The sequence below is a fragment of the Macadamia integrifolia genome, chromosome 10 (genome assembly GCF_013358625.1).
Source record: "Macadamia integrifolia cultivar HAES 741 chromosome 10, SCU_Mint_v3, whole genome shotgun sequence".
Taxonomy (NCBI): Eukaryota; Viridiplantae; Streptophyta; class Magnoliopsida; order Proteales; family Proteaceae; genus Macadamia; species Macadamia integrifolia.
The window spans coordinates 25,752,565-25,767,546 of NC_056566.1; the positions used below are offsets into that span (position 1 = coordinate 25,752,565).

General features: G+C 37.4%; 2 protein-coding genes across 5 annotated transcripts; one reads left to right on the forward strand and one right to left on the reverse strand.

Moving 5' to 3' along the window:
- The first annotated feature begins 1,908 nt into the window (after positions 1 to 1,908).
- On the forward strand, positions 1,909 to 9,100 carry LOC122092124 (probable pyruvate, phosphate dikinase regulatory protein, chloroplastic). Its single transcript, XM_042662447.1, has 3 exons — positions 1,909 to 2,675; positions 7,159 to 7,798; positions 8,383 to 9,100. Exons 1-3 carry the CDS (start codon positions 2,184 to 2,186, stop codon positions 8,484 to 8,486), a joined length of 1,236 nt encoding a protein of 411 aa, XP_042518381.1. The 5' UTR covers positions 1,909 to 2,183; the 3' UTR covers positions 8,487 to 9,100.
- Positions 9,101 to 10,699: 1,599 nt separating this feature from the next.
- Positions 10,700 to 13,496, reverse strand: LOC122091146. Of its 4 annotated transcripts, none has more exons than XM_042660985.1 (5): positions 12,796 to 13,493; positions 12,496 to 12,688; positions 12,125 to 12,248; positions 11,765 to 11,963; positions 10,700 to 11,071 (listed from the first exon to the last, which is right to left on the reverse strand). In XM_042660985.1, the coding sequence occupies exons 2-5, from the start codon at positions 12,616 to 12,618 to the stop codon at positions 10,978 to 10,980; spliced, it is 540 nt and encodes a 179-aa protein (XP_042516919.1). In that variant the 5' UTR covers positions 12,619 to 12,688; positions 12,796 to 13,493; the 3' UTR covers positions 10,700 to 10,977. The 4 variants fall into 4 exon arrangements, with proteins under 4 accessions (XP_042516919.1, XP_042516918.1, XP_042516920.1 ...); XM_042660984.1 differs by having other exon boundaries at positions 12,496 to 13,154; positions 13,250 to 13,492; XM_042660986.1 differs by having other exon boundaries at positions 12,125 to 12,242; positions 12,496 to 13,496.
- Between the last annotated feature and the right edge of the window lie 1,486 nt (positions 13,497 to 14,982).

Here is a 14,982-nt window from a genome sequence, read left to right on the forward strand (position 1 = left end):
GATGTACACTTAAATTTAATTGTTAATTGTTATACAGATTATTGCCCCTACTTTATTTAATTGTTACACAGATTAATCGGATCGATTTAAAATGTTTTAAACTGTTCGATTTAAATGGTTTCAATTCGGTTTGAAACCAACGGGTTTCGTGGTTAAAACCGACCCGACCCATTTTGCTAATCGGCTTGAAACTTGAAACCATAACCGCACCATTTATTAAACGGTTTTGCGGTTTCGATGTAAACAAATCGGTTCGGTTTCAGTAAACAGTTTCGATTACAAATTCACATCCTTAGATCGAATAGTATCGGATAATTTATTTTTGTTTTCTTAATCAATTTTCACAACAATATTACCTCTGAACCATACATGTGGAATGAGATCGAAAAGCTCAAGGAATAGTCCAACGTTGATACCATTTTGATATAGTTGATACTTATCGTTCCATTCCCTTTTTTTTTTCCTAATCATAATTTGGATTATAGTTGATGTCATTAATATCTGAAATATTTTGGCTTTTAAAAAATATCCCTTGTAACCCTATTATCCAAATAATTGTTTTTTTTTTCTTCTAAATTTTTTTTTAATATCAACCTAATGATGCATAATCTATTGGGTTTTCTCCCACTATAATTGTAGCTATTCCCATTGCCATTAAGAAAAAAAATTGCAGCTATCCCATAAATGAAGAATTGATGGCAATATTGATGAGAGATTATGTAGATTTGCCCGCCTTAGTCATGGAAAATCATGTGGATTTGGCAGTTGAAATTACCATACCACATTTCTTTCTTTGTAGCAATTGGTTTGGGGATTCATCTAAATACTGCTAATGTGAAAAAAAAAAACTTTGGCCTTAACTAAAATTTTTTCTATGACAAAAATTTGGGTCCCATATTTTTTAAGTAATTCAAGAAAAAAAAAAAAAATGCAAACACATTATCCAAAATTGCAAACTTTCATCATATTGTAAAGTCTTGGACTGGTTACATGCTTTATGATTCACATGTCAAATTTTGGATTTAATATTAGTCAAATATTCATTCATGTGTTGGATAGTCAAAAAGAGTGATTTGAATAAATTAAGTATAGATGAAGATGTTTAGAGAGTTGTGTGGCAAGGCTAGGAAAGATAAAATAAGAAATGACTGTATTAGAAATCAATTGAGGGTTACACCAATTTAGAATAAACTCTACGAGAGCACAGGTAAGGTGGTATGGCCATGTGCAATGCAACATCAGAGACTTATATATGCCCCAGTAAGGAAGAGTGTTTAGATTCATTTAGAAAGAACCAAAAGAGGTATGGATATGCTTAAAATGACCATTGACAAAGTTTTGTGAATGACAAGGACCCGAATAGATAAGGGATGACTATTTGGGTCCTTGTCAATGTGATGCATCTACGATTACTATTACATCTTCTTCTCTTATCTCCTTTTCATTTATTTTTTACGTATTTATTTATTTATTTTTATATTAGATCCATGTAGCCAACCCCATTTAGTGGGGATAAGATTATGTTTGTTGTTGTGTGTTTATTCATGTATTTTTTCCATTATTCATGTATGTCCATGCACCTCTCTTAGAATTCTTATAGTTTTGAAGTTCTATTTTATGATTTTACCACTTTCGAGAGTTCATTTGGATTGAAACTCAACATATGACAAGAGACTTGGAGAATATTTAGACCTATGTCCTGCTACATTTAATGGATTCTAAACGCCAGAATTAGGGGCATATGAGAACAATTTCGTAAGTAAACTTGATCCGACCTCTTAGATCAATTGTTGGTATGACTGATATGGGACTGTAACACGGAATCCAAAAATACAACGGATAGATAGCCAAATCCTACACATATTTTATTTTTTATTTTAAGGCAAATCCTACACTCATGGGGCCAATCCACAATTTCAAGTTCCTATTTCAAAACGACGGGTGCTCCATCCAGAATCACAGGTTTCATAATATCTCTTATATGGATCATAAGAAACGAAAAAAGAGGAAGCGAAAGCATAGAAGATTCATATCTCCTTCCAATTACTTCCATTGATTCACATCTCGTCTCTTCCCTTCCTACCTGCAAATTCCCAACCTTGTTAATTCAAAACCAGGTACTCCACTTCAATCACAAGTATTTTATATATAATCGGATCGATTTAAACTCCATAACAATCCCGATGGCACCTTCCAGCTTCAGCCTCCCAACACCCAGTCCACCTCTCGTTCCTGCGATCTCAAATCCTAACTCGAAACCTAGAAAGCACTACTTGGCTATGTCATCAAATGATCAGAACATGCCGGCCATCACAGAGCCCGATCCTGAATCGCCGGTGGGAAAGCCCAAGGGCAGCTCCCAACTGAACCGATGGTCTAGAGCTCGTGCCATACGAACGGGCCGGAGACTGGACCGACCTGTCCCTACGAAACGGGCCACCGATACGAATAGGATCCGTCCGGTGGAGGACGGGGAAGGAAGAAGCGTGCAGGGAGAGGACGTAGGAAGGGAAGAAGAAGATGATGAGAAGGAAGCGACGATTGCGAAGCCGATCTATATGATCTCTGACGGCACTGGATGGACTGCTGAGCATTCCGTCGTTGCGGCATTGGGGCAGTTCGAGCACTGTTTGGTCGACAGGGGCTGTCCTATTCAGACTCATCTCTTCTCGGGGGTAAGTAATAAATTTCTTTGTCTCTTACTCTTTCCATCCCCATTTCCAACTTCAAGTTAGTAAGAAATGTTTAATCAATAATCATTTGTGGGTTGCTCCCAGCCTCCTAGTCTCAGCTTTGGTGCTCAAGTGCTTGAGCTTGGTGTTCACATTCTATGCCACTATTTCAAATTAGTGCAATAATTGGTTTTCATTGCAGACGGCTGGATCATTATACTCAAGAAAAGTATAAATCATGTGAATAAAAATAGCTACATCATTAAGTTTTAACTAAGAATTCATCCTCTCTATTCTTATCTACTTATTAAACTTACATTGTTGGCCAACAACGTAAATTCATGTTTTAAAAGACAACTAATGCAAAGAGATGATGCTTAATGTTGACTTGGTTGGGGTTCCATAAAACCTTAAACCTTAAACCAAGGAATTAGGACTCAAAATTAGGGAAATGAAACAAGAGTTAGCAAATGACAGATCAGGGAGATTTTTAATCACTCAACAACCAAGGCTCAAATAAGGCTGAACTCTGGTTGAACCAACCTTAAGAACAGTTCAACCAGTCCCCAAAATATGGCTGAAATCCACCACTGTTCAAAGGGATGGCTGCAGCCTAAATAGGGGAAGGGATTGAGTAGTGTATGATGAAGGCTCAGATATTAGGGTCATAATTATTAATTTTAAATCTTGGCAAAATTTTGCAGAAATCTTGCAAACATTGCTAATTTCGAGCCTACTGAAATGAAATGGTAGGCAAAGCAGAAGACATGCATTGTTTCGGTCGGCATTTCGCTAGTTTAGGGGAAATTTCAGTATGTTTCGTGCCGAAATGTTACATCATTTTGCAAGTTCTGATCAAATTCAACCAAAACTTGCCTGTTTCGTCAGTTCCGCCTTGGAGAAGGAGAAAACACCTCTTTTGGGTAATTTTTTGCCACATAATCGTCTCAGAATACACTGTTGGGGGTTGCCACATCACCCCAAAGAGATTGGTTTCTGCCAACACGATCAAGTCATAGTATCTCAGTGGCTGGTTTTTCATATTATGGTGACCTATATCCTAGGATAGGAGGTCCTAGGATAGGTTACCTCCAGTACGTAGATGAGATCATTTACAGGGCAGATGTGGAGGACTAAACACGTTTCTTCCCACACACTGTGACAAGGTGTGCATTTGTCATGCAGTCGGAAAGTAATGCACGTCGGCTCCATCGGACCATGACTGGACTCGATCCAGCACGCCATAGTTCCTATAAGCACTTAGCAGACAATATTGTATTGTTGGGACTTGGATGTCTATGTTAATTGTACTATTGTAGGTTGTATTATTTCATAAATAATTAATATTATGTTTCTTCATTCATGGTGCATAAGTTACTTGTTTTACTTACCTATTCTGTCTTCTAGTACTAAAACAATGTGTCGAATAGGCAATATTACATAAGGTATACAATAGGGTTCGACGTTTACTGCTAACCAAGGATGCAAATCCAAAACACAACTTTGTGGGACTTTTCTTGCAATATGAAGGTTTACATATGTATATATAAGTTAAAACAAGGTTTCCTTTAAGTATTGGAGCCTAATGTGGCCATTTGTCCACCGAAACAATCTGCAAAAAATACATTGTTTTGGAGAAATCTGGCCGAAATTTCAGTATTTCGCTCATCTCGATATGAGCGACATGGCCTACCGAAAAAAGATGTAGAACCATGATTAGAGTTTGCTGGTAGGGTCTGATGGGGAATGGTTGAAATTGCAGGGCAAACAGAAGGGTATATAATCAGGGTAACTGCAGGGGCTGGAAAGGTGCTTTTCCTGACCTATGTAATTGGGAATTCCCAAAAACACTGTATTACATAGCATACCAGACCATTAATTTGTAGATGAGAGTCACAAGACTACATCCAAAATTTCTATTTCTTAGCACAAGTTATAATGTAGTAACTTCCCTAAAGTCCTAGACTTGAGAACCAAGAAATCTAATATAGAAACTTTCTAGAGCTTCTAGAGTTTAAAAGAAGTAACTCAATATGGACTTAATATTATAGCCTAAACCTTCTTGCAAAATGAAGATTGAAACTAGAAGCTAACACCTATTCTCATAAAGGATTCAAACCTCTCAGACTTAGGCTTATAGATTTGGCCCATTATAAAAAAACTCAAGAATAGTCAGCCCATATCCCATTTAACCCATTGGACACTCAAAATTAAGCATTCGGGCTCAATTGAGTTGGGCTACCTGTATCCTGACACCTGGTGGAAGCCTTACAAAATCCAAAGTTTGAGGCTTCTGTTTGGGAATTATCAAAATAGTATGGTTAGAAGTGGAAGTTGAAAAAATTTGGACCTTGTGCTCTTGATGAGAAGAAGAACTTGCAGCAGCATGTAGACCAGGGCTATTCTTGGTCCTACACTTTCCGATTTGTACCAATTTTCTGGTTCTATTATTTAGAGTTGGTTCAGTTCTGGTTAGACTTTTTAAGTCCCCAATGGGTTATATGAGTCATGAGCTGTATTTTTGGATTTTATATTATAAATGATCAATTCTATAAGCCAAAGTATGAGGGATTCGAGTCCTATAGAAGATTGGATCCATATTGAGTTACTAATTTGATCTTTGCTGTTTTGTTAAAGAATTGTTGTTTATGGTAATAGAAACTCTAGAAGCTCTAGAATGTTTCTATTTTCAGATATTCCTGGGTTCTCAAGCTTGGTAATTTATGGAAGTTTCTAATGTATGAATTGCGTTAAGAATAGAAAGCTGAGGGATTAGTCTATAAGTTAGTGGTAGTTAGCAAAAACAGGACCAGCATAAAAATGGAAATGGACGTTACAGGTTTAGAAGGTAGAAAATTCCAAACAGTATGGTAAAGAAAGGTAAAATATACAGAGAATGGTAAAAAAATTCATATACTTTCTGGTCCTTTCAACTTCACACAGTTTGACGCTGCTTGATATTTAATCATCTGCCTATGCTTTATATTTTTTTTTTTTTGCTTGAGCATCAACTGGATATTTACCTCCTAAAAAATGTGGAGATATAAGTTACTGTAGTTCTACAATGGTACTGTTGTTTGGGTGACACGAGACTGTTCATCTTTCGGTTTTGTTTAAGCAAATAATATTATTTAAAAATTTTTCATATTAAGGTGAAGGTGGGACTTGATCCCAGTTCTTGGCAACAACATGCCAGAGTGGAATTCTTCCATTAATGGGGAACATATTATTTTTATGTGTACCATGAAGGGGTTTTCGGTTTATAACTTATTTGTTGTCTAATAGCAAGTGACTGATCAAGTAGTGATAACTTATAGCAGATAGATGTGTGGGAACCACCATCTTTAAGAATTTAATAGGGCTGGTTACAGAGAGCCACTTAAGCTGCCAGATTTGAAACTTCCAGCCTGTATGAACACATTCCCTTTACGTCATGTGGGAAACCTTTTTCCTTTGCATTGGCATTGCAGGGACTTGCATGACTTGATCATGTTAATACTTGTATCTGCTTCTTTTGTTTTTGGGGGTGCCAAGGTGAAAACCATTTTAATAATCAAGCTACAAGGGCAACATCTCCAGATACAATAGCCTTGATCTCAGATGTGAAACGTGAATACCAAAATGCTTCAGATGAGTAAGTTACTGCCTACATAGTCGAGTTGTTAGTGACCTGATTAGCTCCACGATTTTCATGAGTAAAGATTCAAGTAGAGAAATGTAAATCCAGATTCTTTTTGTATTCAAAGACTGCTCTAATCACTGATGGGAAAGCTTTGCATTTGGCCTTTGAGCTTGGAAATGCTGCAGACATTCCGGTTGACATACTGCAGTTTGACCTCCACATCTCATGGTGTTTGGAGCTCATCTTTCATACCCAATGCTTCTCCCAGAACTGGGAACACAGAAGAAATGATTTGTAGCCAACTGCATTGGGTGTATTATAACTATCAAAAATAGGCCAATCCAATATCTCGTTGTTTAATAGGAAGTTCTACATCAGACTTTGTACAGCTAGCATCATAGTGTGGCTCTTTACGTGCATATTGAGACCCACATCAAATTCAGAATTTGTAAACAAGGCCAACAAGGATTCTTGAATGGATTAAGATATCATATCCGTCCATTTGAAAGATTTCATCTCTCCTACATACAAATTCCTTTTTCGCCTTTCAAAACTGCCAACATGTCAATGCGAATAACAAATAGTTTTCTTTCCTCCATCTTAGACATATGTGGTTCTCCATTCTAGTAACCATTCATGAGAAGGGATTAGATCTCCAGTGATTACTCATAGTGATGTGGGTGTTCGAACTATATTCTCTGCACATGGAGTCAATGGTAATAGCATGCTGAACGGTCTCAGCTTCAATTAACTTTTTCTTTCCTCTCTCTCTCTCTCTCTCTTTTTAAATATTTTTTTTGGGGGGGGGGGGAGGTTGTAAGGCCTATCATAACACTATATTCTTCTTTTTTGCACGATGTTCAGATTGACGACGTGGAGTGGTTGATGGATATAATTAAACAAGCAGCCAGAGAAGGTGCAATGCTCTTCTACACTCTGGCCGACCCTTCCATGGCTGCTTCAGCCAAGCAAGCCTGCAAGCTGTGGGGTGTTCCATCAACTGATATACTAGGACCCATCATTGAGTCCATCTCACACCATATTGGTGTCTCCCCATCTGGCATTCCTCGTGGGGCACCAGGACGGAAAGTCCACCTTACAGAGGAATACTTCAAACGGATTGAAGCCATTGAATTCACCATTAGGCAAGATGATGGGGCCCTACCCCAGAACCTCCATAATGCTGACTTTGTCCTGGCTGGAGTTTCTCGTACTGGAAAGACACCATTGTCGATTTATCTTGCACAAATGGGATATAAAGTGGCTAACGTTCCGATTGTGTTAGGTGTAAAACTTCCAAGATCCCTTTTTGAGATAGCGCCAGAGAAGGTTTTCGGATTGACCATAAATCCCATTATCTTACAAGCAATTAGAAGAGCAAGAGCAAAGAGTCTTGGTTTCAATGACAACACAAGGAGTAACTATTCAGAGATGGATCATGTGAGGGAAGAGTTGGAGTTTGCCGGTAGAATTTTTGCAGAATATCCTGTGTGGCCAGTTATCGGTAAGCAAGATAAGGTTTTGATAAACTGATAAATTTGCCTTTGGGTTTTGTGATATCTTCTTTGTCTCTCCACTAAGAATCTTGGAGAAATCGGAAATCATGAGTATGGTGTTTCAAATCTTAAGAAAATAATCATTGTCTTTAGTACTTGAAATGCATATGAAAGTTTAATATAAACTTTGATAATGTTGTAATAAGTTGGAGCAGAGTGAACATTTTACATCACTAAGTGTCAACAAGGGCTTTTGACATTTTGGGCCATATTGCAAATCCATATCAGTCAGAAATTGCTGCCTGCGTGGGTGTGAATCCTCATAATTTCCTTTTCTATTCCTCCTCTTAGCTATCCATGCGTTTACTCTATAGAAATGAGGATCTCTCCAATTAGGTTGGCATCTTTCCTATTCCTCGTCCAAGAAAAATTTCATCATTTTAATGGTCTGGAAATCTGACTGATGCAATGGTGTGTAGGGCATGGTAACACTGAAATGGTGATCGTTTTTAAAGTAATTTTTAAAAGCAAATGGGTAGAAGTTTGAATTCTATGTTTTTCGGTTCTGATGATATTGTTACTGTAATTGCAGAAGTGACAGGAAAAGCAATTGAGGAAACAGCAGCAATTATTTTGAGGCTCTACCATGACCGAAAGCAGCAATGTTCAAAGCCAAGGATCTCAAAGCGCTACTAAAGCAAGCAAAGTTTCAGTCCCAAGCCTGTGGCATGACATGCTGGTCCAGAGTTAGACATGATTCTGTTCCAGGCTGAATGATCAGTTGGGCCTTTTCTGGTATACATGGTGTAGATTACATCAATACTGCTCGAGCTACTCTTTTAGAAGAACTTTACAAGGGGAACCCTGAGTGATGTCTGTGCCTTCAGGGAAAAAGGTCGATATTTGGGTGATAATTCATGACATATGCTTGATTGCTGTCCTCCAGGTGTGTCTTTGATGGGTTCCACTGAAGAGTTATCCTGCCTCGGAAATCAACTTATAATTTGGGGTCTTCTGCCGTATTTTATCTAATCACTAATAGAAAGTGATGTATTTGATGGCTATGATCAGTTTCAATGATATCTGACTTTGATCTTCTTAGTTGGATAAATGCATTTTTGATACCTGGCCTCGAGCTCCTTTCCTTTCTCTAATCCTTGTGAATATGTTGTTTAAATACCATAATTACAGCTTCCTGTCATTACCATGTGAAATATGTACAAAGATGTAGAAGTTTGCAGAACAGTAATGTAAAATGTACTGTAATCATTTCAAGTTCTTGGTAGCAAGACTTTCATTTCCTACTTTTAGTAACTGCTTAGCTAACGACTCCGTCATTGCGGTTGTTAGATATGCCAACAAATTTAATCAGACTTGAGCATACTTCACAGTGAGATGTAACCTAATACCTAAACTGATATATACACTTGACAGGGAAAAAAAAAAAGGTGCACAATGATTGATGTACAAGCCCCATTTGTGTATTCAACATTGGTGTTTACTTGAGGTGGAAGAAATTTTTGTCCATTGATTTCTTGGCTTTCACCCAACGTTTTCTTTTGAAGTACTTTAGTGATCACTTGTTTACTTGAAATGATAGTAAGGAGATTACAGAAGGATTACTCCTAAATGAGATTTCAATGATGGCATGTTAGGTAAAACTTTTTTCAGATTAATGAATTGTGAAATTAGGTTTACTTGGGGGCCATAGAGTGGTGTTGGAAGCACCAATTTACTTTCGATTCTATATCAAACAGGGATTATTGCTGATTTGCTGTAGGTCCAATTTGGTTTTAGGTTTTCTATTTTTATTTTTATTGAAGTGGTAGGTGTTGAATTTAATGAGATCACTGGCATGAAATCTTGCTGAGCCATTGGACAGGGAATCAATTTCTGAAGAACACATAAAAGCCTTCAAACCAAGTTATCCAATGGAGTCTAAACTCTAAAGCTAGGTTCGAAATTTCGGGTGGGTTTAGGTCATTTCACCTCCTTTTCCAATTGAAAATTTGAACTAAAGGAGACACTATGAATCAGTTCTGTCGATTTAAGCCCCTTCCCTTCATGGCTCCACTTCTCATTAAAGCTCCTATAGAGCTGGGCTGAGCTCAGCCAATCAAGCAGTGAAGACTTTTTCTCCAGCTAAAAAAGAAAGAAAGAAAATTTGAACCAATTTTTCAAGAACCCATTAAAACCTTATCCTATGGAGTCTATTGAAGGTTGCAAAATTTAAACTTTTAGGTCAGTTTGCCCCGTGCCAAAATCAAATTTTGATGAAATCTTGCCAAAATTTCGAACATTGCTCCTTATTTCTGGTAGCCATTTTCTTTTTTTTTTTTTTTTTCTTGCAAAATCAAAATATTTCAATAATTTTGACATTTTTTTCTTTCGAAATTAACAATGGTTCATTCTTCTTTTCTTATTGGGAAAGAAAAAATATATATATTAAAGTCAGCACTAAAAGAACATTGTCAGGGGTTGCAACCCATGCCAGCATGCCTAGTATTAGAAATGTAATGCAACAGGATTGGGACCTCTTAGTGGAAAGGTAAAGACTGAGAAACTCTTTTTGTATTATATGGCATATGCAGCTCTCATGGTTGAGGTCTTGAGGGGAGTAGGGGAAAAGGGCGAAAAAGTGGGGCAAAGTGTTTGAAATTTGGTATGGGGGATATATTAGACATAAAAGCGAATCAGATGAGATGCTTTACTTTGATTCTTTGCTCACATGAAAACCACAAAGAACGAAAAGGGATGGCTGAGGGAGTTTGGGCTGCAAAAGATATTGATTTGTGAAAAGGAAGTGGGGGCGTTAGGCAGGCGCACAAAAACAGATCTGTCCCTCCATGAAGCTTTGTCTCTCGTCTTATAGTATGTATCCTCAAAATGGGAACTTTGAACACATCATATGCCTCTTTATAATGTTTCTTAGTTACTCTATATAAGACAATCAAAGAAAGTCCTAAGATTAAAGAACTGAAGAAGAAAGACTCCAGAGAATTGCTGTGAGATAAAATTTTACCTTTCTGGGTATTTCCATAAGTTGCTTATCTACTTATCTTACATGCTCTGCAACCTCCCTAGAGAAAAATCTCAAAAAAAAAAAAAAAAAAAAAGAAAAAGAAAAGTGGGGTGGTTTGGATGGGTAAGCCTCTGTCTTTCTTGGTGACGGTTGTCAGCTGCAAGTCTATTGTAGTAGCTGGGCTCCTGAGAGGTCATCCTCGGCGAGTTTGCTCATGGAGAGGGTGAAGTATATCAGCAGTATCGTTCCCATGCTTGACCTTTGAGAAGAAAAGAAAAACTCAATATAGTATTTATTTGAATCAATCAAAATAATAAAAATAAAAATTCACTTTAACGGAGGGTTCTTTTTTATTGGGTTTCACGTGAAAACAATAATTTCACATTTGATGTGAAGATTTATTAAAGCTTGTAAACTCTCTCCTCAATGATTAAATTTTAAAAATGAGTTACTCAAGGCCTAATAAGTAGTATTAGAGTCAAGTGTGACAACTCTAGTGTGATTCCGAAGATGGAGATGAAAAGAGTGCTGGACTTTGATACCTTTATCCAATTAGCTAACTTTTAAGGATGAGTTTTATCAGAATCCAAACAACACAACCTCTGCCATCAAGAGATTACTTTTGTGCGTGAACTAGGAGACTTCTTGGGTATACAATGGCCCACTTGGTTACTAATTTTTTTTTTTTTGAAACTGTGTCACTCTAACGACCATTCCTCATGCTCGAATGGCAGCCAAGAGACACAGATAGGATCTTAGGAAGAGACAATGATGAGAGTTTGAGAACGGTTGGTTGGTTGTAGTGGGTGGTTGGTTGGGCCTGCAACTGGGACTCTCTGAGGCTCTTTTGATTGGATTTTTGGTGGAGTCAGTGGGACATAGCCATTACTTCAAATACAGACGAGAGTAGAGAATTTAGAGATCATATATTCCATTTTATCTCTACACTTACAAGGTGGCAAAGAAGACAAAGACCGTCCTTGGGCCGACTAGCCAAGCCGGTGGCCGCTTCCCACTGAGTCTTCTACTAAATCTGCCTTCACTGTTCATCATCATCATCACCTGTGCTTGTTTGTTCATGGCCTCTGCAACTGGGTTCACCATTAATGGAACCGTAATGGAGTTCTCACCTGTGCTAAAGCCACCTCCTCCTGCCCAATTGTTTCAGTTATACATGTGGCTTAATCCCAATACTTTGATTACTAAATGGGTACAAAAGATGGATTTTTTTTTTTTCTTCAAAAAAACAGATTCTTTGTTCCCTTCAAACAATTCTAAAGAAAGGAAGAACAATTTCAAAGTAAAAGGTTACCTTTGGATGATGAATCCCCATTAGTTGGTACGGTATCAATGGCTTTGTCTTGACTGGTAGCCATTGCAATACTGTTCTTCCTTTCTCCTCTGTGTGACCCTTTCCGGGAAAAGCTTCTCTGCAACTTAAAATATTACCCCTTTTTCTTTTTAATAAAAAAATTCAGGGCTTTATGGAGAAAATAAAAATATGAAAAGAATATAACAGTTGAAGAAGGTATGAACCAAATGAAAATTAAGAAATTTGGATTAAAATTCACAATTTTGAAGACTTCCAACCGAAATTCAAGAACTTTGATTCTTAAATTCAAAACAGAACAAAGAAATGAAATTGAACCAGAGAGATAGAGAGGGAGAGAGAAGTACTCTTACAGTGATCCTAGAATTAGGAGAGATGTCTTTATCGGTGACATGAGACAACCTTTCTATGTCCACAACGAAGCTATCGATTTTATCGCCTTTGTCCGGTAAGCTTTCCTGGTCAGAAATCGCCATTTTCAGTTTCAGCAACTCTTCCCAGTCAACCAAAGTTGCAGAATTTCTTCGGAGAAGGAGACTCTGAATTCTAAAACTCGAGACCCAGAAAGAGATAGAGAAGCCGTTTGAGTCACTTGAACTGAACGGGACCAAACGTCTCTAAATTTGAATATAAAGAAGCAATAAAACAGTTACCGGAAACAGTTAAATGAGAATTTCAGAGAGTTTTAAACGACTTTGGGGTTCTCAGAGTCTCTGTATTCGTTCTTCTTCATCAGAAGAACTCGGAAGAAGGAAAGCAGGAGACGGGAAGTTGCCGCTCCAGATAATCCGGAATCTTTATCTTCAAAAAGAAGATTCCACTAAACAAGTAAACGTAGAAGAAGCAATTGATTGAAATTCAAGAAAACCCATCTTTTCTCTGCTTTGATCGTTTTGAAATCCGAAACCAGAGAAAAAAAAAAAAAAAAAGGATCTTGAATAGCAAATAAGGTGGACGGATTCAAGAGTCTCTAAGGACCTCAGTTCTGGACTTCCAAGTTCTTTGATGAAACCTGCGACGAAACCCAGATGATCCAATACTTAAACCTCAAGGAAGAAACGGAAATATGGATGAACTGATATGTAACTAACGAGTTCGGTGACCTACTATTACTTTCTTGTTCAGAGGGAGAGAGAGAGAGAAAGCGTGAAGTAATAGGTCAGTGACAAGTGGGTTATGGAGGGGAGAATCTGGAATTTGTCTTGGAAGAAGGAACTCACAAGTCATATGTATGTATTCACAAAGAACTGTACGAGATTATTGGAGAGGGGATTCTTCTTTTTAATGACACGAAGAAGAAGAAGACAACGACGACGACGACAACGAAAGGAAGAAAGAAGAAGGTCTTGTACGATTGGAAATTGGAATTGTAATTGTAATTGAAACCATGGGCTTCTGGAATTTCTATTTGGATTTCTAATTTCAAATAGTACTTTTGTCACCTCTTGAAGGGTTAAAAGGGAAAAAAATATCAAATTTTCTCACACTTTTTTCTTTCCCTCTTTTCTTTTTGGAAAAAAATCGTCTGCAATTCCGATCTCGTACAATTCCATGTAATACCACCTTCAGAGGGTGACACGTGTATTGATACCAATGCAATGGTCAAGATCTGATTTAAATGTCTCTTCACTGATTTAATGTTTTATTAGTTGTACCAGATCTGGACCATTGTATTAGTATCAATACACGTGTCACCGTCTGAATGTGGTATTTCACGGAATTGTATGAGATCGGAATTGCAGGCGATTTCAACCCTCTCTTCTTAAGAGATATTTAAGGCTTCTTACCAAAAAGAAAAAATAATGTTAACAAATATCTTGTAAAATAGGGAAAGGATCATCTGTCTAGAAGTGCTGCCTTGGACCAGTGCGAGGGATGTAGACGGATAGTGGGAAATTCGAATTTGATTTGTATTCGTTTAGGGGTTTTAATATCCAAAATAATTATCTGATCTTAATAGTTAATCAACTATAACAAAAAAAATTAAATAATTAATAAATTTGAGGTTTCTTGAAGTTTAGACAAATTCAAAAAAATGAGGAAAAGAGTTAAGACAACTTAAAGATATAAATTGAGAGCAAATTGTATCCATTGAGAGGGGGGGAGAGAATGATTTGGATTACACAAGTCAGGGATATAAATAGATGGTCAAAAATTCAAATTCAATTATCTTTTGTATCCATTTAGAGGTATCTGTTTTTGGGCAACAAATATCCAGATCCGATTACATCCATTCGATATTCGATTCAGTGCATAGACCAACGAGAACACACATAGACACATTAACAACGCAAGTATCATTGCCTTTCACCCCCTCATGTGTCTGGGCACCCCACACTCTCTCCCATTGAAAACATTTTTTCTGTAAAATAATTGTAAGTTTTTATTGCAAGTAGGAAAAGAGGTAGATGGTGGGTCCAAGATCAAGGAAATCAGATGAAATTGACCGTCGGAATTTTTTTTTTTGGGGGGGGGGGGGGGGGAACCCTTGGATTGGAATTACTGGTAACACTAAGGGTTGGCCCGATGGGCCATGGGATATGATGGGAGTGTCCGCAAGAGTCCCCATCAGGGTTTGAGAACTTGGTATAGGAAATGAGATTGGTCATGGCCGAAACTAATTTGATATCGACTCAAATAAGTCAACATTGAATAGAGATACTCCTGTTTTTAACTGAAAAAATCGATATCAGACTATGTTACCTTTTGTATATACTGATTGAATTGATATGATATCAACTAAGAATTAGAATATCAAGACCAATTCCAATCCAATCTAACCGATCCAATTCCTCAAACCATGATCCCCATAATGGCCTGCAACTCTGCATGCAACAAAA